This window comes from Diabrotica virgifera, chromosome 4 (assembly GCF_917563875.1).
Source record: "Diabrotica virgifera virgifera chromosome 4, PGI_DIABVI_V3a".
Classification (NCBI taxonomy): Eukaryota; Metazoa; Arthropoda; class Insecta; order Coleoptera; family Chrysomelidae; genus Diabrotica; species Diabrotica virgifera.
In genome coordinates, this window is record NC_065446.1 from 137,824,177 (window position 1) to 137,847,973 (window position 23,797).

At 33.4% G+C, this 23,797-nt stretch overlaps 1 protein-coding gene across 1 annotated transcript in view; it reads left to right on the forward strand.

Annotated features, from left to right (window-relative positions):
- LOC114333250 (zwittermicin A synthase ZmaJ) overlaps positions 1-23,797 on the forward strand; it is a 230,332-nt gene that overhangs the window by 109,666 nt on the left and 96,869 nt on the right. Inside the window, exons 4-5 of the mRNA XM_028283114.2 lie at positions 2,504-2,668; positions 6,195-6,421. Coding sequence (XP_028138915.1) covers positions 2,504-2,668; positions 6,195-6,421 — 392 coding nt within the window. The remainder of the gene's footprint in view (positions 1-2,503; positions 2,669-6,194; positions 6,422-23,797) is intronic.

Below are 23,797 nucleotides of genomic sequence, written 5' to 3' on the forward strand. Positions count from 1 at the left end.
AAAAGCGCCTTTCGCCATCATATAGATTTTGATTCTTGGACTTTCCACTATAGGTCTGGATCCCGCGTATAAAAAAAAGTTGATTAATAGCAAGCTGAAAATTTGTTAATATCTTAAGAGTGTCTAGTCGGACAAACTTTGATATATGGGAACACTGGAACAGGGGCAGTTTTAATTGTGGAACAGGTTAAAAATTTGGAACGGTCACACCACGAAAATGGTACATTTATTTTGTCCGACAGAACAGACTTAAACTCTTCGAACAGAGATTAAACTCTCATGCAAAAATCAGACTGCTATTTATCACCAAATGGGCGTTTTAATGAGTGGAACATGTAGAATATGTCAAATGACAGGAATTATGACAGGTGATAAATAGCAGTCTGATTTTTGCATGAGAGTCTAATCTCTGTTCGGAGAGTTTAAGTCTGTTCTGTCGGACAAAATAAATGTGCTGTTTTCGTGGTGTGACTGTTCCAAATTTTTAACCTGTTCCACAATTAAAACTGCCCCTGTTCCAGTGTTCCCATATATCAAAGTTTATCCGACTAGACACCCTTAAGCTATTAACAAATTTTCAGCTTGCTATTAATCAACTTTTTTTTCATACGCGGGATCCAGACCTATACTTATTCTCAAATTTTCAAGCAAATCGATCCATTCTGTAAAAATTGCGAGGTGAAAAGCTTCGGTTCTTGGACTATTAAGCAAATGCAATATTTATTTTGCAAATAAACATTTTTCTCTATGTTCTGAGGGCAGTAAAATGTATTTCGAGTTAAATAAATAACATACATTCTTCTTTTTGCGTCAATTAATTTAATTCAAAACTTATTTTTTTGGCGTCCCTGTATAAATAATTATGTTACTGTTTATAATAAGGCGCATTCTCACGGTTCGATTTTAGCTGATCAACTTTAGTGGATCAACTAAAATCGGTCAATTTTTTGTTCACACATTTCAAACAAAATTGAAGCAATTAGATTTAATAAAATGGCGCATAGTGTAATTATACATAAAAGTTTAAAAAATAATATTAGTTGTTTACTGATTCAGCAACTCACAAAAATTATGTTAAGACGGAATAAAGAACGTCGTTTCTGGATACGAAATTGGATTAAAAGAAGAAACGAATGTGGTGTTTCAGTAACTCTGCTAAAAGAACTGGCTTTGGAAAATAGAGAAGGATATAAAAATCTGAACATAACAAACACTTTCTGGCCACTTTAAACTTATTTTGTTGATTTGAAGGATAACTTTTTACGCAGACTGTCGAGATAATAGCGATTCAAGTCGACCAACAAAAGTCAACTTGAGTCAACTTGAGTCAACAAAAGTTGACCGATAAAAATTGAAACATAATATGTTCTCACCTCTATTTTCATTCGATTTTATTTGATCCACTAAAGTTGATCAACTAAAATCGAACCGTGAGAATGCGCCTTTACTGAAATTTGAAAATGAATTTATTCCATAATTTTGCCCCTCTCTGTATATTGAAAGTATTTGTAGATCTCTGTTGATTCTTGATTCAATTTAGTTCTTGTATGATCTTACATTATTATCTTTGGCGTGTATTTCTATCTCGAGTAATTTATTCAGTATTTAACGTTGTCAAAGTCGTTCTCATAATCTATTAAGTACAAGAAAATATGTTTTAATTATAATAAGCGAAACAAAAACTTTTATAACATATTTTTAAGACATAAGTCGATCATTATCATCATCCAGGCTTCTATTTCTAAAGTTTACCATAGGTATCTCTTAATTTCTTCCATTTGTTGGTCTTGGGCTTCCTGCTCTAATTGGTCTACCACTGCTCTTGAGCCTGCTTGCTTTTTTGCTGCATGGATCGCCCAGTTGTGTTTAAAAATTGATTCTTCTGAGTTCTCTGGGTCCGATTTATCTTCATTTTTGAAGATATGTATTAGAATGGAACTGGGTAGGCCACGTGGTTCGAATGATAAATAACAGATAGACAAAGCAGATGCCAGAATCCAGACCAAAAGATGATGGCTACCGAAGCAGAAGTCGTCTACAAACACGTTGGAGTAACGATTTAAGACGTTGCCATAGAAATTGAATGCAAGAGGCGAAACAAAATCGAAAGAGATGGAAAATTATAAGGGAGATCTATGTCCAGCAATGGACAAGCGAAGATAAAAAATGATGATGATTAGGATCCTTGACCTCCATTATTGTCGTATCCTGTTTTGTTCTACATTTTTTACGTCAGTTTTAATAGTTGTTTGGTCAGATCTGGTCGTCTCTCTCCTCAAGGTTTATTTCTTCGTTTATCGTCACTACTAGTATTGGTTTCATTATCATCACCTTTTGCAAATAGAGATCGAAATTAGTGTGCTCATCTTTTCCTCTGAATTTGTCTCGTTTTTATTAGTGCGCTTATCTCTCCTCTTTGTACTCTGATACTAAATTAAACGTATTAGGTAGTTTTAAAATCCACTTGTGTTTATCACTCTATTTTTATTTATGTTAACTTTAGATTCCAAGTATTATTTGGATACCATAAAACTCTCCTTCGAGGATCTTGCCAATCAGAGCACTCACCAGCCTGAGGAAGCATTGTCCAAAAATCAAAAGGTTCGACACGTACGGGACGACCTAGCTGTTGTTTTATATACGTCTGGTAGTACCGGTGTTCCCAAGGGTAAGAAATTTACAAAAAAAAATAATACATGAAGCACAAATTTATTGTTTTATAACATTATTAATCATTTATTGTTTTATTTAATAATTTATTGGTCTTTTGGTTTAATTCGTTCAAGACAATATTTCCAGTGAACGTTCTTATCCAAAAAAAAAGAAAAATAATAAGATTTCAAAAAAAATGTACTAGTAAGCAAACAGAATCTGGAAAATGAACCCTCTTTTCTGATTGTATGACCAATGGTTCTGTCAAGAAGCATTTTGATGGGTCAGTTTGCTCCATCCGCAATATATGTCCCATCCTAATGTACTTTTCGATATCTGGTTAAAGATGGTTCTTTTCATGTGCTATTCTTTCGAAAAGTCCCATCATATTTTCATTACCTACTTTTCCTCATGGGAATTGAGTCCAATGTAGTAGCTATTTGTGCAAATTCTAATGGAAGGGGAGCCCAAGCAGGGACTTTAGCAGCTACTCGAGCGCGTCAGATTATCACATAGGGAGAAACCTTGTACCCTGTAAATTTAGCCCTACCATATATTAGATATTAATAGAGGGGAGTCCGTTAAGGAGGGTCCGAAAAAAATCTATCTTTAGAAAAAGTAGAAATGGCCAGATTAAGATAAGGTAAGTTAAGTAAACATGAAGAACAGTGTATATTTCAAAAATCTAACGGTTTGTGCGGGGCGTAAGGAAATGGGTGAGTCACAAAGTGTAACAAGAAAAACGCAAATATTTCAAGACGTAAACGCCAGATCGAAAAACTAAAAAGTACGTGTTCTCAATATTTTTCAAAAATCTATCGAATTGTACCAAACACGATCCCCCACGGAGAGGGGTAGGGGGTAAATTTAAAATTTTAAATAGGAATCCCGCAACATTTCGCGAAATGTTGATCGAAAACTGCAAAATGAACCCATTCAGTAGTTTTGAAAATTCTATCGAATGACCCAAACACGACCACCCACGGAGGTGGGGTGGGAGGTTACTTTAAAGACTTAAATAGGAACCCCCATTGCAGATTTGGATTCCTTACGTAAAAATAAGAAACTTTTATTCGAGACATTTTTTCGAATTATGGATAGATGGCGCTATAATCCGAAAAACCGATTGTTAGAAATGTACACTTAAATTAAAAAATGGAAAGTCCCCACTTAAATGGAAAATTTTACTTAACTTTATTTGGTTTTGGGACCTAATCTTCACAACTCAATAGGTCCCCATATCGCTCGAGTGACTGCACATTTAGCATACTTTCCTCCCCTACTATAAGCTTTATCTCTGATATATAATTTTCAGTGTTGACGAGAATTCCCAGTTACAAAGATTCGTTAATTTTTTCGTGATTACTTCGTTATTTTGATGTTTATTATATATTTCTGGTGTTTATAATAATATTAAGTTTATTAGTAAATAATGGATGTTTTTATCTGTTCCTTTGATTATGAGAAAGCATTTGATAATGTAAAACATGAACTAATGATAAAATAGCTACATGAATTGGGATTGGAACCGGACAGCAACAGCACGTCTTCAAAATTTCAACAAAATAGAAAATTTCTCAGTTAAAAAAGGAGTGAGGCAAGGTTGTATACTTTTTCAATCTTGTTTAACTTATACGTACAAAAAGCGTTCGCGGAAGCAGTGGCACACACAAATAAGGTTGTTAAATTCAACAGCATATTTATTAGCAACATCAGCTATGCCGATGACACAGGAATGGTAGCTGATAACATATTCAATGCTTTTTAACTAATGTAGCTCTTACAAGTGAATCGCTGGGTTTGAAAAGATGACAAAAACAATGATTATAGGTAGAAATATTTACCCAAACTCAAAGATGTATGTCTCTAAGTCTGTCTGAATAAGAAATCGAATAATTCAGGGTTGTCTGCTGACCGAGGGCCCCACTGAGACTGAAATAAAGAGCAGAGTAGAACAAGCCAGAAATGCTTGTTTGAGGCTTCATAAATTCATGACTGATCGCAAGTTACATTTCAACCTGAGATACAAGACGCTAAACTGTTACGTGTGGCCTGTTCTCTTGTACGTAATGAAAGCATGGACCTTAAAGGCTAGCTCCATTAAGGGGATCGGTGCGAACTTTCGGCTTCAATGCTATTTAAATGGGATTCATTTTTTTTTTCGAATCCTGATAAAACTAATAAGTAACACAATATCTTCGCAGCTTTTCCGCGTTGCTGCAGATGAAATAAAGATTGTCATGATGATCTCCAACATTCGTCACGGATAGGCACATCAAGAAGAATGGCTCTCGTGCAGCGTTTTCCGTCCTCTCAGCAATATGGTAGAGGAGCCCAAGCAGGGATTTTTGCAGCTACTCGAGCGCATCAGATTATTACATGGGGAGAAACCTTGTACCCTGAAAATGTACCTCTACTATAAATTGGCTCTTAATGCAGGGGAGTTCATTAAGGGGGGCCGAAAAAAATATATCCTTAGAAAAACTCGAAATTGTCAGATTCAGATAAGGAAGTTAAGTACATACAAAACAGTGTATATTTCAAAAACCTGACGATTTGAGCGGGGCGTAAGGAAATGGGTGAATCCCTAAGTCTCACAAGAAAAAAGCGAATATTTCGCGAAATGAATGACAGATCAAAAAACTAAAAAATACGTGCTGAATATTTTTCAAAAATTTATCGAATGATACCAAACATGGCTTCCGGGGAGAGGGGTGGGGGATACATTTAAAATTGTAAATACGAATCCCGCGATATTTCGCGAAATGAACATCAGGTCCAAAAACTGAAAAATACACTTATTCAATATATTTGAAAAATCTGTCGAATGGCACCAAACACGACCCCCCACGGTGGTGGGGTGGGAGGTTACTTTAAAATCTTAAATGGAAGCCCCCACTTTTTATTGCAGATTTGGATTCCTTACGTTTTATTGGAGACATTTTTTCGAATTGTGGATAGATGGCGCTAGAATCTAAAAACCGATTGTTGGAAATAGAAAATTAAATTAAAAATGGAAAGTCCCCACTAAAATGGAAAATTTTACTTAACTTTTTTTGGTTTTAGAACCTACTCTTCTCAACCCAATAGGTCCCCATAACGCTCGAGTGACTGCACATTTAGCATACTTTCCTCCTCTACCAATAGGGAGTGTTCAAGTATTACGTAACGCAGGTTGGGGGAGGGGGTCAAAAATTTTCAAAAATCGCGTTACATAATACTTGAACGCTCCCATATGGATATTATCAGCATAGGCAAAAATAAGATATTTTGAAATTTTATTTGAATTTGCCAAAAATTGTAAAATGTGAGTTTTGCAGTTAATTTTGCTTACTACGAGTATTCGCTAATTTATTTTCCTAATTATTTGACTATTCTTAAGCCAAGTTCACATGACAAGCGCTTAACGCGCGACTTGGTAACGTAGTATCAGTAACAGTTGTAATCTCGCGATATGAAAATGCGCGTTAAGCGCTTGTCATGTGAACGTGCCCTAGGGAAGAATAGGGTACGACGTGAATTAGCACGCTTCAATTTTTCAGGAGTTCGACTACCGCACAAAGTGATTCTCAACAGACTTCAGTGGCAGTTTAGAAGATTCCCTTATAGCCCTTCCGAGAAAGTATGTGTTTTCAAAACAGCTCTAACATTCGTTGACAGCATAGCGGAAATTTGGGGACCACTATTGAATGGAAGGGCTATTCTCGTGATTCCAAAGTCGGTTACTAAAGATCCAGAAACATTTGTTTCTGTTTTGGAAAACTATAAGGTAAGCAGTGATGTTATCCTAGTAGTATGATTGAGAGATATTTCGTTCGGTATAAGATTAAGTTCGGATAATAAATCTTGTCGTTACTTGTTTCTGTCTAGTTGGTTGCAAATATTGTGCAATTCTTGAACTAGAGGATTTATTGAGTAGATTTTTCTTATAAAATGAATTAATGAAAGGTAGTCAGTGTATATTGCAACATAATTGCTTCGATTTGTTAATGTTTGTAAACGGTTTGTAGTAATACCTATAATGCTGCAGTAGTGTAAATGCTGCAGATAAATAGAGTATCAGTCCTCAGCGATTATCGTTGTCGTTGAATACACAGCACAGCCAACATCTTCTTCGCTCTTGCCAATGATTTTCCAAGGATGGAACTCAGGGTTTCTTATTTATGTAATCTGTATATAGATAAGTGTTGAAAGCTGGACGGAATTACATGAAGGTATCGTAGAAGTGCGGATAGTATTTTTGTGTTATTATATTGTTTTTAAAAATTGATGGTACTTAATAAAGAATAAATTAGTATTTGTAGTGATGTGACTGTCGACTTGAATCTATTTACGGGGATGGCTGTAGAGTATTGATAAGATTTCTTGTTAAGATACTTGAATTCTCCAAAACCCTGACAAAATATCGTTAGACACTGTTCTCTGCTTACATAAATTCACCAAAAAACACATATCAGGAGATGTATTTTGGATTGAATTTAGGGATTTTATTATTTAAGGATTGTATTAAAGAAACTACTGGATAACAAATAAAGGATAATGCTCTATATATGTATGTTAAAGTTCTTTCACTCTCAGGTCATCTTCAGGGACATTCCGTCAGAAAAAGGAAACTATCCAATACATCCCGGAATGTAGTAGACATTTACACAATTATACAAATAACATACACTAGACAAAGGACAAACAGTTTAAAATAATTATTGTTCACCATCACATTATCAATAAGACAGCCCCCTAATAATTATTTTAAACTGTTTGTCCTTTTTCTAGTGTATGTTATTTGTATCATATTTAAGTAAATGTAGAAGATATTTAATAATACTTTCAGCGCCGTGCGGTACATATTTTCAATAGGATGCAAGTCTTTGAAATACCGCCCCTTATAGAGGGTGTTTCTAAATAAGTATGACAAAGTTTAATGAGTAATTATGTATAAAAAAATAATGACAGTTTGCTCGATAAACATAACATGTACGCAAATGCTTCGTTTCCGAGATACGGGATGTTAAAATTTTGATTACAAGCTGACGATTTATTTATTGCTCTAAAACCGGTTGAGATATGCAAATTAAATTTGGTGGGTTATAAGAGGTAGTTATTGTGCATTTTTTGACATACAATTACGAATTTTATACGCACCAAAATAATGAATTCAGAAAAAAAAATGGAAAAATTTGTACTTCCACACGCACGAATGAGAAATTTTAAGCTGACCGAAACCGATTTGACAACATTGATGACTGATTTCTATAATGATATGGATTGACATTGATTAGAATGTAGTATCGCAAACTAAAGCTCAACATAAATGTAACCTATTGTTTATTGGCTATTGACTAAAAAACCGAAAACCGGTTTTTGGAATAACCGGTTTTTTTGACCGGCTATAACCGTCAAGTTAAACCGTAGGTGAAAAAAACCGGTATAACCGATAACCGGTGTTTTGTCAACAACCGCCATCCCTAGAGTTCGGGCAAGCAGTCGAGTGCGGGGAAAACACTTTCCGCATGAGTTGGGAACAATATTTTTCTAGGGTCGTACGTTTGGAAAAAAGCCACAAAAAATAGTAGTGTAGGAAACAGAGGTTGAACCTTGCAAAATGGACACAAGTCCAGTTTTATTTTTTTTCTGTTATATCAAGGGGTGCTTATTATAAAACTAACTTTTTCTGAAAAAACTTCGCCCCGGAACCCCCTTTTTCACCCCTTTCAAGGGGGTAATTTGTGGTTTTTGCGGAACGTAGCCCTTCCTGTACCTTTTACAAAAAATTTTTTTTGTAGAAATATGAAGAGGACTATATTTTCAACGATTTATTTTCCGACAGCATATGTCTATCATCCACCGTTTAGCGGGGGTGGCGCCCCAAAGTTGACAAGTTTTTAAAAAAGATGTTTTTAAAAAAAATATATTTTTCCCTAACTGTAACGGAAATTAAGAAGAAATCCTACCGCAATTATTCACAAATAATTGATTGATTTTTTGGTATAGGTTTCACTTAAATGTAATTGCCCTTTTTTAATTACAGGGTGTTACATTTAAAAAAACCCTTTTTATACCATCTGAACCGTTTATGGTAGAGTAAAAAGACTTTCAGCGATTACCCATGTACTGGTGCTATTTACAAATTTGTATAATGCCCCCTTATTTTTCCCCCGAACCACCCAAAAAAAGAAGAATTAATAAATAAAGTGATTTTCTTGGAATCCTTCACACACAGTTACCTTTATTAATATGCTTTATATATCATTTTGTGCACGTTATTATTACCCATGCATGGACACCAAAAACGATTTCCTAGTGCAACCCCTGTAGCCAAAAAAAAAATAAATAAACTGTGGGGTTGAAATTTTTTTTTTGTTTTTTTTGCTTTTTGATCCATATGGGCATATGCTTCATCAATAGTGCTTTTCAAAAATATATAATGGTTATTGCAACATCCCTGCGGAAACCACCCCTATCCTTGAAAATATACTGCAGAAGCTACCCCTATCCCTGGGCGAGTAATATTTTACGATTTTCTCATTACCTATGCATTCTTTTTAAACAAACCTTATACAAGGTTAAAGACCACTATTTACTCTAAAAATTAGGTTCTATTCATGATTTTCGTATAAGCAACCGTTACGGTACGGTGGCGCCGTAAACCTCATATATGCTTTGGCGGGCTTCAGTTTTTGGTTTTTTTTTTTCGTCATCTGTTCGTTTTATTGATAAAGTACTTATGTAAAATAAAACAACACAGTGTAACCTACAAATTATGACCTATGCACATTTTACAGTCTTTGCGCCCCAAAGCCACAGTGGTGGCCCAAAATCAATTATTGCATATTTTCGACACCTACACGCATTTTATTGCATTAATGCTACCTTAATAGCATAATATTCACCCGTAAGTGGTCGCTAAGCACTGGCGGATCCAGGAAGGGGTGATGGGGGTGATCCCCCCCTCTCAAACCAAGTGATATTATATTTAAAGATTATAAAAATATTCATTTATTTTTATTGAAATACTTAAATTATATTATTATTTTTATAAAAATGGCGTACTTTTTATGCTTTAGCGACAGTGGCGGATCCAGCATCGTTAAGAGGGGGGTGCCAATTGATTAAATTTCTATAAAAATAAATGAATATTTTTATAATCTTTAAATATAATATCACTTTGTTTGAGAGGGGGGTTGATCGCCCCCATCACCCCTCCCTGGATCCGCCACTGCTTAGCGACCACTTAAGGGTGCATATTGTGCTATTAAGGTAGCATTAAGGCAATAAAATGCATGTAGGTGGCGAAAATATGCAGTAATTGATTTTGGGCCACCACTGTGGCTTTGGGGCGCAAAAATTGTAAAATGTGCATAAGTCATAATTTGTAGGTTACACTGTGTTGTTTTATTTTACATAAGTACTTTATCAATAAAACGAACAGATGACGAAAAAAAAAACAAAAACTGGAGCCCGCCAAAGCATATATGAGGTTTACAGCGCCACTGTGCCGTAACGGTTGCTTATACGAAAAAAATAATAGGACCTAATTTTTAGAGTAAATAGTGGTCTTTAACCTTGTATAAGTTTTGTTTAAAAAGAATGCATAGGTAATGAGAAAATCGTAAAAACATGCTCGCCAAGGGATAGGGGTAGTTTCTGCAGTATATTTTCAAGGATAGGGGTAGTTTCCGTAGGGATGTTGCAATAACCATATATATTTTTAAAAAGCACTATTGATGAAGCATATGCCCATATGGATCAAAAAGCAAAAAACAAAAAAAATTGAACCCCCCATTTTATTTATTTTTTTTTTTGGCTACAGGGGTTGCACTAGGAAATCGCTGTTGGTGTCCGTGCATGGGTAATAATAACGTGCACAAAATGATATATGAAGCATATTAATAAAGGGCATTGTGTGTGAAGGATTCCAAGAAAATCATTTTATTTATTAATTATTCTTTTTTTTTTGGGTGGTTCCGGGGAAAAAATGGGGGTGCATTATACAAATTTTTAAATAGCACCAGTACATGGGTAATTGCTGAAATTCTTTTTACTCTAGCATAAACGGTTCAGATGGTATAAAAAGGGGTTTTATAAAATTTAACACCCTGTAATTAAAAAAAGGGCAATTACCCTTAAGTGAAACCTATACCAAAAAATCAATCAATTATTTGTGAATAATTGCGGCAGGATTTCTTCTTAATTTCCGTTACAGTTAGGGAAAAATATATTTTTTTTAAACATCTTTTTTAAAAACTTGTCAACTTTGGGGCGCCACCCCCGCTAAACGGTGGATGGTAGACAGATGTTGTCGGGAAATAAATCGTAGAAAATATAGTTCTCTTCATATTTTTATAAAAGAAATTTTTTGTAAAAGGTACAGGAAGGGCTACGTCCCGCAAAAACCACAAATTACCCCCTTTAAAGGGGTGAAAAAGGGGGTTCCGGGGGGAATTTTTTTTTCAGAAAAAGTTAGTCTTATAATAAGCACCCCTTGATATACCAGAAAAAAATAAAACCGGACTTGTGTCCATTTTGCAAGGTTCAACCTTTGTTTCCTACACTATAGAGTTATATCAATTTTTATTTAGGAGTGAAATTACACAAATTAATTCTTTGACAAGGTTGTCAAAACCAAACTGTCAATATAATGGGTTACCACGACGACGATATTGGTCTCCATGGCGACGATTAAAAACCATTGTAATTGTCTACTGATCTGACTTTTAAATATTATGTCAAAATAATTTTATTTCATCGAATTATCGCGCTAATTTCATTAAAACATGAATACAATAAGATAAATTTGAAATAAATTAGTAAATAATATCTAAATATTAATTTATTGCATGTATTATAATATAAATATATTATAATGCCATATTACAAGATATATTAATCTCTCGCTCGCCGTGAGCGAAAATTTACTTTCACGCACGCCGTGCGGGAAAGTGCAACTTTCGGAAACGAAATTCGTGCGGGAAAGTGGCTCTTTTAGCACGGCCGTAGAAAAAATAATTTTTCTGTTTTGTGACAGCATTAGAATGTACATTCGAACCCGCTTATTAGAATACCGGTTATAGGAATATCCCGGTTTAAGGAATAGAACTTTGAGGTTCCGAAACGTTTTTATATACTAACCACCAATGATCGGATATTAAAATATCCCGGTTATAGGAATACTTTGCTTGGTACGAAAGGCTATTCCAATAAGCGGGTTCGACTGTATTTTGAATTAAATAAATTACATACATTCTTCTTTTTGTGACAATTAATTTAATTAAAATATTTTTGAACACCCTGTATAAATAATTATGTTACTGTTTACATTACTGAATAGAGTAATATACCACATATAGAGTAATGACTTTCGTACTGTGAACACCACATTCAGTGAGCTCCAGAATACTGTGACTTTTAAGTGGAATTGTTCGAAGTTTTATGTTTTGTCTCCAGTGCATATCAAGTACGGATAAACCATTAGTAACAATACAGAAATTACTTACAATTACTAAGGTTTTTCTTGGTTAAATCCATTTTTTTTCTATTCTATTATCTGTAATCGAATTTTCTATCCTGTGTTGCCAGTTCTCATAGGTTTTATGATGAGTACCAGATCTGTGCGCAGTAGTGTAACCGATGAAAGTGCTATGGAAGCCATTATAACAAAGGTATTGACAAATTCACTTAGCAAAATAGAAGATAAACTTGACAAATTAACTCAAAAATTTGAAGCATTAGATGCAACACTGAATAATGCAGTTACAAAACTAAATCGCCTAGAAGAAAAAGAAAAAAACAATGCAATGAAAATTATAATAATTAATCAGACATTGGATAATCTAAATCAGACAGCAAGAATGAATAGTTTGAGATTTGTTGGAGTAAAAGAAGAAGCGTCTGAGAATGTGATAAGCAAAGTTTTGACATTAATTAATGACCAAATGAAAATTAAATGTTCACTAGTGGAAGTAAATAGAATATTTAGGGTGGGCAAGATTGAAGATGAGCAGAAACCTAGGAGTATCATCGTTGAATTTGTAACCAACCTGAAGCGGAATGAAGTATATAAATCCAGAAACAAGCTTATAAATACGGGAATATTTCTGAATGAAGACCTTACTCAAGTTCGGTTTAAACTTCTCTTAGCTGCTAAGAAAAAATATGGTGTTAAAAGTGCGTGGTCAATGAACGGAAAGATTTATGTCAATACTGGCAACGGTGTCAGAACCATTCAGAACGAGAATGAGCTTCTTAATTAGGTACGAAAAACATTAGATACATTATATTGATATGAAATTTTTAAACTTATTCTTATCTTTTGTTTACATGTTTGACTATTTTAATGAGGATAAGTTTTCATTTGAGATTTTATTTGTTACGAATATAAGTTCAAATGAATCCAACTTAAAATAGTTTAATTTAATTAGCAGGTCTAGTTTTTATTCGGTACATCAATACATCAATGAGTTCTTGTTTTTTTTTTGTTACATAGAGGTTACAGGTTTTAATGGATAAATGTAAGTTAACTGGTTTCAGTACGTAAATACATCAGACGTATTTTCCAAAAAATGTAATCTTGTTTAAAATGTACTATACTGATAAATTATTGAAGCTACTTCTACATATTTTAAATATATTTAGCCATTGCTTATATGTGTATAGGTCTGAAATTTTTGGGCTGGGCTTTTTTACATGTTTATATTTTCTTTTTGTATAACAATCTGTCAATATTAACGTTACAGTTTTATTACTTTACTGACTATTTTGCTGCAAGAAAAATCAAATATAAATTACTTTTCACAATATGTCCGCAAATCTGTCAAGAGGTACTCATGTGTGGTATGTGGTTTAGAGCAGTGGTTTTCAATGTTTTTGAGCCATGTACCACCAAAATTCTTATAATTATTTTTGGTACCACCTAACTGAAGTATCTATAGAGGTAGATAATCTAATTAACTACAAATATGCTGAATTTTGGCTGTGGTTTTGCGTTTTGTGTACCACCGCACCTAATGAAATGTACCACCAGTGGTACATGTACCACAGATTGAGAACCCCTGGTTTAGAGGTTTCAGATCTATGTTCTTCCGTATTAAGTAATTGACAGTTGTATTATAGTATCTGCTCACAAAAATGAGTTATCCTTTTTCCAGCGATAATATGTATGATGGCGCTATATTTTCTACTTTAATAACATTGTATTAAAATACTATTTACAGTATCTGGGCTTACTGTAATAATAGCTATAAGACATAACAAACAACCTGAATGTTTATTACCAGAATTGTAGGGGTTTGAATACAAAAACACATGATTTTTATAGGGGTTCACAAACCTTGGAATTCGATATTATAATTGCAGTAGAGACATGGATTCAAGATGGGGTTAGGGATGGTGAAATTGTTGATACAAGTATGTATAATTTAATACGGGCAGATAGGGATTTAGAATTCACTGGAAAAACTAGAGGAGGGGGAGTTCTTGTGGCAGTAAGAAAGGAGTATAAAATTGCACAAATTTTCAAACATTGTACAAAATTTGAGGCAATAGCGATTCATATTAAATTAGCAGGTAATGAAAAACATACAATTTTTGCTTTATATGTACCCCCAAACAGCTCTGATAATATATATGAACAACTAGTAAATTTCCTTCAAGATAACATTGTTGATATTGAAAAGACGTATATATTTGGTGATTTTAATATACCAGAAATTAAAGGTTACGTGAGTGAGATCAATGTTTCTAATACTAAATTAAATATTTTGCAATCATTTTTAGATTTTAATTCATTTAAGCTTTTTAATAACATTACAAATTTTTAAGGTAAAACACTTGACTTGATAATATGCTCTGAAAATCATTCATCAAAATATGTAGTAACACAAGACTTAACGCCATTTGTGAAGGAAGATCATTATCACCCTACTCTTAATTTTAATATAGTCTACAATAAAAGTAATAAGCAAAAATTTGAAGTAAATTTGTCCAATGAATATAATTATAAAAAAGCAAATTTTGAACTTTTGGTTAATAATGTCCGAAATACAAATTGGGACGCAGTAAAAAATGAAACAAATGTAGACTTAGCTTTAGAAACTTTTTATGAAATATGGAATAAAATTATACAGAATTGTATACCAAAATTTAAAACATTCAATAATTCCAAATTATTTCCTAGTTGGTATACACAAGAAATAAAAGATTTAATTAAAAATAAAAATAAATTCAGAAAATTACAGAACATCTCAAATTACTATTTAGAAAAATACAAGGAAAGCAGACGTGCATTAAAATACTTAATAAAAATAGAAGAGAATAAATATTTAAAAGAAGTGCAACAAAATGTGGAGGGGAGTCTTGTCCTAGCATTCATACGAGTAAGACCTGTGCCAAGTATAATTAAAATCTAGTTTACCTTATCAGTAGTAATTAGTGTATTTGATTTCGATTTAATAGTGTATTTTAAAAAGTGATTTCTGGACAAAATTTGTACGTATTGCTTTCTTTATATTATTAAACCATTATAAATTGTATTTAATTTATAAAAAGTGCATACCAGCGGCTGGTTTCACCAGTTTGCTGGTTCTTGCTGACCATCCAGCATAATGGCTTTGAATGCAATTCTGATACCAGAACCATTTAAAGAAAAAATATAACACGAAGCTATTGTCTGTATCTGCATGACAAGTACAAACATACACAGTAATCCTACAGTTTCTACCTCAACCATGGCCCTTCAAAGTGCTACAAATACTCAAGCTACTACATCAATGTCGTACGTAAACGCTGCAAAATCTTCGCCGAAACCACCATCCCTACCCAGAAAAGAGCAAGCCATAGTCCTTCACGCAGAAGAAAACCTTAAACTTCTAGATTACGTTAAAGCTATTGGTGATGTCATCGGACCAAAAAATATTTCCTTTGCTTCCAGAATCTCAAATAATAGAATCTGCATATATCTAGCCAACCCAAATCTCGTTGATCAACTTCTGAAGTCCCACCCAACTATCCAAATCGGATCCCTAATTTTAAGTATTAGGAAACTTGTCTCCCCGACAAAAAGAATATTAATCTCGAATATCTCTCCTTATATTCCCCACCAACTTGCAGAAAATGCAATCAAGAGTCTTGGTCTTCAAATAGCCTCCCCAGTGTCTTTCCTTAGAGCAGGAATTCCAGGTGATGAATATTCCCACATCCTCAGTTTCCGCCGCCAAGTGTATGTCTTTTCACCCTCTGATAATTTCGAGCTTCACACCTCCTTATTAATTTCATTTGAAGGCAATGATAATAGAATTTTTCTTTCAACGGACAAGATGGAATGTTTCGTATGCAAACAGGCTGGACACGTTGCGTCAAATTGCCCCAATACTTCATCTGACAATGTGTTATCACAAAATTCTACTCTTTCTCATGACCCAACTCCCACTACCGAATCAACGCCACAGCAACAGCATACACAACTTGAGACAGACAATGTGTTATCTCAAAACTCTACTATCTCTTATGACCTAACCACTACCACCGAATCTACGCCACAGCAACAGAACACACAACTTTTCTCCCATACTGAATCACATCAAGCTGAAGACGGTGATCCAAACAACATAAATATTCAAAAACCTTCTTCAATTTCTTCTACTCCTCAAACCCTACTGCCAACTTCTGAAGCGAGCAAAATAATTCCCACCGAAGAGAACACTCCCACTAAAAATCCATGTGAAAAAACCTCTGAAGTAATGGATCAACAAGCTTCACTCGGAATCATAGGAGAATCATCCAGTACATCTGTGAAAAGAAGTATTGACGGAACGTTATCCCCTCCCATCGAAAATCTGAATACTAATAATCCAACGTTTGCTCTCCCTCAAACACCACGTCAAACCAACATCCAAAAGCCCAAAAAACCTAAACGCACAGCACCTACTCCTGACGCACTTAAATTTTTCATGAATAAAAATTCCACAACACTCCCATTAAACTATGATCAGCTAATAATGCTAATTGAAAATACCCAAGGTAACAATTCACCTATAGAAATTATCCAGGAATACACAACCGATCTCCCCGGTTTAATAAACCTATTAACCATATCTTACCCATACCTATCAGACAAAACTACGAAACATCGCTTCACCCGACTTAAAAATAAATTGAATCACTATCTAGGTAAAGATATCACTGACAGTGAATTATCTTCCTCCGATGCCTAATTTTCAACTCTATATTACAGTGGAATATTGATGGACTGTTCCATCGTTTACCCATGCTTCAAATCATCCAATCAGAATACTGTCCAGAAATAATTTGCCTACAAGAAACTAACCTTAGTCCAAACACAAGTTACAATTCTAAGCAGTTCAATTGTTTTAGAAATGACAGTAGACTTCCCAAATATTTCAGTATTTTTTCTGCTGAACTTTATGCAATACTCAAAGCCCTTGAACATGTCAACAAAAACAAAATACCAAAATGCTTGATCCTAAGTGATTCACTCGGTGCTTTACAAACTTTAAATCATGTGTATCCTAAAAACCCCCTAGAGAAAATGGTAAAATCTGAACTAGAAGAGGCTCAAGAAAATTCCAGACGCATTACCTTCATATGGATCCCATCTCATATTGGTATCGATGGAAACGAAGCAGCAGATCAGTGCGCCCGTAAAGTGTCGGAAAGTGTCGAAACAGAGGTAACGGAGTGTCGAAATCTTGCGAGTGACATAAAATCGTACTTGAGAAATCTAATCACGTGTAAATGGAACCAAGAATGGAAATATTCACAGACATCTTTAAGAACAATCAAGGATAATGTTTACCCGCGGCTATCGAGAATACGAGCCCGAAAACTTCAAATTGTTATCACACGCCTGCGTATAGGTCACACAAGATACACGCACTCTCACCTGTTTACAAGAGACGATCCCCCTAAATGTGAAATTTGTGACGAAATAAATAATGTAAAACATTTTTTAATTGACTGTCCACTTTTTGCAAATGAACGAATTAGATTCAATATTCCTAACAACATCAACAAACTTTTAGGCACAGATGGTTACTATGACAATATCGCAAACTATTTAAAATGTATAGGGCTATATTATAGAATCTAAATTACTGGAAGTTATACCTACACTTTATTCTTAATTTAAGATACATACTGTAATTATAGATAATAATATCGATAATTATTTAAAACTCATAGAATTATATTATAGATTGTAAGTTATTGGAACTGTACTCCTACACTGTATTCCCGCTAATCACCTCTTGGTGGATGCGGTAAATTTTCAATAAAAAAAAAAAAAAATGTGGAGGGTAATATAAATTATTTTTGGAACTATATTAAAAACAAAAAATCCAATTGTACTCATGCTGGAAATTTTGTTTACTTAGGTCAGAATGTTGATGGTGAAAATACAGCTGAAGTATTTGCTAAGTTTTTTGCATCTACATACAACTCAGATAAAGCGACTTATAATTTAGATTTTGGTAATAGTTCTTACTTGCATAATGATTTTTTCGCAATTGAATCAATAGATTACAATGATTTTAAAGAAGCTGTAAAAAAATTAAAGCCAAAGAAAGCTGCGGGTACTGACGGTATTCCACCTTATATATTAAAAGGTTGTAGTGAGTGGTTGATTGAACCGATGGTACATATTTTTAATAGCATAGTTAATTCTAAAGTCTTTCCTACAATTTGGAAAACTGCAGTTACTACACCAATACATAAATCTGGAACATTACAAAACATTGAAAACTACAGACCTATAGCAATAATGTGTGCTCCCGCCAAACTTTTTGAACAAATTATACATAACAAGTTATATTCATATATAGAAAAGTACATAATGTCTCAACAGCACGGTTTTGTGCTAAACAAGTCAGTAAATACAAATTTATTTATTTTTGCAGATCAGGTTGCTGACACATTAAGCACTAAATTGCAACTTGATACGATATACACGGATTTTAGAAAAGCTTTTGACCGCGTTAATCATGATGTGTTACTAAAAAAGTTAAGTACTTATGGCTTGTCTAATAATTTTATTAAACTCATCAAAAGTTATCTGGAAAACAGACGTTTTATAGTTCGACACAAAGGTAATGTATCAGGAAAGTTTTACGCCAATTCCGGAGTTCCTCAGGGTTCAAATTTAGGACCTCTTCTCTTTATTATATTCATTAACGACCTTCCTTCTATTTGTAAATATACTGAGTGTCTTTTATTTGCAGATGATTTAAAAATGTACAAAATTATTCAGTCAGTACGTGATTGTATTAAGTTACAGAGAGATATTGATAGTATTTACGAATGGAGTATAGTTAATAAGTTAGAGTTTAATATTAATAAATGCAAAGTTATGACGATAACTCGGTTACAGGAACCAGTTATTTTTGATTATGAGATGGGAGGTGAGAGATTGGCTAGGGTTACTGAAGTAAAAGACTTGGGAGTAACATACAATCAAGTTTTTTCGTTTGGGAAACATATAAATCAGTCGATCTCAGCGGCAAACAAATTGTTTGGATTTATTAGAAGACAGACAATGGCATTTACAAATATTAATACAATAAAATTTCTCTATTTTACTTTAGTGCGACCTAAATTGGAATTTGCAAGCGTAATATGGTTTTGTGAGTATATGTCAACGCTTAAAGAATTAGAAAAGGTACAAAATAAAGTTCTTCGGTATTTGTATTTTAAAAAACACAAAAAATGCCCTGATTATAATTCTGTTAGGTCGGCTCACTTAAGAAACGAGTTTAAAATATTGTCTCTAGGACAAAGAAGGGACTTAATGGTAATTATGTTTATATACAATATAATTAACAATAAGATTAACAGCCCATATTTACTTTCACTCATTCCATTCAATATTGCTCCTCGTCGGACACGATCTTCATTAATGTTCAATATACCTTACAATCTTGTTGCAACAAGATCTCCCCTTGCCAATGCACTTAAGTTATTAAACAATTTTAACAGTTTAATTGATGTAGATTGGTCCTTGAATCGGACAAAGTTTTATAAATTGATACTAAGTCAAATTTTAAACACCTCTATGTAAAAAATATTCAAGCCTCTACAATGCTGGAAGTGATAATGAGATAATTTGTATAATTTTTATATAACTTAGAAAGTCATCTATTTAAAACTATAGAATTGTAAATGTATATTTTTTTTTAGCCATGTAATGAGACATTTAGTCTGTATGGTTAATAAATAAATAAATAAATAAATTACTGAATAGAGAATTGAATAACTTATCAAATGAGCTAGCTCACAATCCCTATTCTCTATTTAAAAATAAGGGGTGGGGAACTAAAAGGGAGAAGGTTGGCAAAGGAGAGATGTATGTACCATAAAAATATGTACCCCTTAGATAAAAAATTGACCTGTTTTTTTATTTCTTTAAAATCCAAAATAATGCCAAATATCGAGATGAACCCTTTCTTTGGCCCACTCTGTATATATTCTAGCAATCAACCGTATCTTAATATAGGTATTTATTTATGTTATATTATAAACTATTAAAAATATAAAACGTAAAAAAATTAAAACGGGATAATTCCAGGGGGTTGGCTATATAGCTTATGAATTAATAACTTTTAACATCGACTTACCAAACTTCTTTTTAATTGGTCTAATTTTAATTAAGAATTAAAATTTTAAAAATCTAAATCGATTACATAAGTGCTCAAACGTTTTCGGATCTATTAGTCCATCCCCAGTGAACTTACTTTACTTGCTATAGAGCCCCAGAACAAAAGAGCGGTTGGATTTAATATGAAAGGTACATTATAAAATTGTTAAAATGAAACGACTTGAAGACGCTGAAACGGGATAACTATCAGGGGAGGTGTGCCTACTCGAATAATATTCTAATTTACCTAATATATAATATCTAGAAATTAATTTCTAGCCAATGATAAACTGCGACGAGACGATTTCTTTCTCTTCTTCTTCTTGTTTTTTCTGGCATGATCGATTATGCTAATAGGCTACTGTCTGTTCATTGCTACCAAGTCTTCCCCGGACGATGAGGTCCAGCATTCTAGTCATCGTTTTGGTGGTCTACCCTGTGGTCTTTTACCTACTGGGTTATTCGTTTTTGCGCTTTTAACTAGTCTGCTGTCCTCCATTCTCTATATATGTTTGTTCCAACATCTTCGTCTCCGTCTGACCCACCTTCTTATCTCCTGTATTCCACAGTATTGTCTGATGTTTTCACTTCTTATTCTATCACTTAGAGTTTGGCCTTGTATACTTCTTAGTGTTTTCATTTCAACTGTTCTCATCATTTGTAACGTTCTATATGTGTCTGGTCTTGTTTCTGCCGCCTATGTTATAATAGGTTTTATTGTTGTTTTTTTATATTTTGACTTTGCTTTCAGTATTTAGATATTTGTTCTTCCATACGACTTCTTTCAGGCATCCCGAGATTCTAGCTGCTTTCATTATTTGTTCTCTGAGCTGTTTTGAGAGATTTCCACAGCTTCTTATTTCCGCACCAAGATATTTGAATTGATTCACGTGTTCCACAATATTGGAGTCAATTTTCAATTTGCACCTTATCGGTTCTTTCTTTTTTGGAAATTATTCGGCACTTAGTCTTCTCGGTGTTGATGAGCATATTTAGTTCTTCAGCTTTAGTACTGAATGCATGAAGTACCCTTTAGAGATTGTCTTCAGAATCGACGATAAGCATAGCATCGTCAGCATAGCAAACGACTCTAAAGAATGCATTACCCATCTTAAAGCCAGCTGTTCTGGAAAGGTTTTCTATTAGTTTGTCCATTATTAATTAAATATGAAAGGATTCAGTGAATCGCCTTGACGGATTCCTGTGTTTATAACTATGTCTTCTGTTGTCAAATGTCCTACTCTTATTTTTGAGTTACATTGTTTGTTAATATCTTATACTAGTTTAATTAGCCTGTGGTTTAGCCATTTTTCTTCCATTATTTCTAACACGTCCTGTAATCGCACTCTGTCAAAAGCCTTGGTCATATCGAAGACGACGACACGACACTCCCACCAATTGGCATGATATCGAGCTTTTATTGGGAATGAACGTAAAATATAATTTATTTAAGTAATTTCGTTCTTAAAGTTAATCACAGCTTCAGCACATACACCTATACCATAAATGAAACTATCGATTCGTTTATTTAATTTTGAATGATCTAGGTTTTGAGTTATATTACATTCCTGGTAAATAACTCTATGTATGTTATAAACGTAACAAAAGCAACTTAAACCTGCCTAGATGGATTTTACCAAAAATATTTTTGTTTTCCAGTATTATAATTGAAAAACAAAAATGTTCTTTCTTATTTATGATAGAAATTGTCTATAATCGAAAATATCTAGACTAAATTCACAATAAAGATGCACTAGAAATAAACAAACCAATACACTTTAAATGTTACGAGCAGCACTCCCGAATCATTATTTACAATGTATAAATTGTGTAAATCATGATTTGGAATTTACAATGTATATAAGTTACGGGTAAAGTTAGGTAAACGGGTAGGTAATTCTAGAATTACCCGGGTAAAGTGCGAAGTACTCACGAGGTATTGGTAGTACCCGATATTAAGTCCAAAATATAATTTAAATAGTTCAAATTTCGGCCTTTATTCGAGTAAAACACATTTTCCCTGCTGCCTCTTGGTCTAATGCTTAATTGGGTATATTAGTAATGATACGGCCGTAACTGTTTGAAAAATATCTACTCTGGGCTAATTAGCAAAATACAAGGAAAAGTTATTTACCAGCAATTTTATAGCTGGAATCGAATCTTATGATAGTATATATTAATAATATAGGTATGCAAAGTCCGCAGATAGTGTGCTTCTTTTTTATAAACAAAATGGCGCCCGAAAATCGTGTTTTTTCCAATTTTTGCTATATAGCTCCAAAGAGTCTAAATTTACACCAAAAACACCCAAATAAAAATATAAATCCCAAAATCCACCTAAAATCTGTATAGAGACGTGTTCCCGATTTACTTCGACAAAAATTTTCCCCGTAAAATGCGGGTTTTTTCAACAAAATCTTTAGTTTTCAACTAAAATTTTAGACAAGTAATTGTTTATCAATAATTAAATAACTCGGTAATATAAAAGCTCTTTTCGTATAGATAATAATTCCAGAAGCCCATAGAAACTGAATTAACAATTTAGCAACAATTAAATTGTTAATTAAAAATTTACGGTCGCTATCATAACCACAATAATTACGATACATAAGAATAACTATGATTGATTTTTGTATAAAAAGACACTGTACCTATCTAATGTACTTTACGGAATTTACATTGGACTATTTAAGCGGCCTCAGGAACATTTTAAAATTATAAACAATTTTTTGGCTTAAAAACAATTAGAATATTTCGGAAAATATTCAATTAAATTAAACCGTGAAAACGCTATTGGAAAAAAGCGGCAGGTCGCTTCTTTTAAAAGAAAGGACGTTTAATTGTGATAAGTGGTTCCTGAGATACAACCGGTCAAAGTTGACCGGCATATACGGCAAAGATATAAACAATAGGATCATAATTTTCAAATCATCACCTTTTTAGTTTTGTCTTCTTCCTCCACACCAATTTTCATATCTTTAAAATACTCATAACATATATTATTATAATAAAAACTATCGATATTACGAGTAAAAATTGCCAAAAATAGCAAAATTTCAATCAAAAATTAGGTTGGAGAAAATGTAATCTCAAAGTTCAAAATCGGTAAACGTTAAAAAAATGCATTTTCTCGGCTCCCAAAGAGAAATTTTCTTCATTTCCTTATATAGTTTATATAATTTCCTTAAACTGTTTATTTTTATTTTTTGTTTATTCTAAAATAAAATAGTAAATTCTTTAAAACGGGTTTTTATTGATTTAAGAACTTGGGGTCAAAATGATCCCTTCTGGCTTTCTAGGTAGGTATGCTAAGTCAGACTTTCTAGTGTTAATAATGCGTTAATTATATGGCTCTACTCGAGTCACTTGGAAACAAAAAAAAGAATGAAGAAATTTTCTCCATGGGAAGCCGAGAAAATGCATTTTTTTAACGTATACCGATTTTGAACTTTGAGATTACATTTTCTCCAACCTAATTTTTGATTGAAATTTTGCTATTTTTGG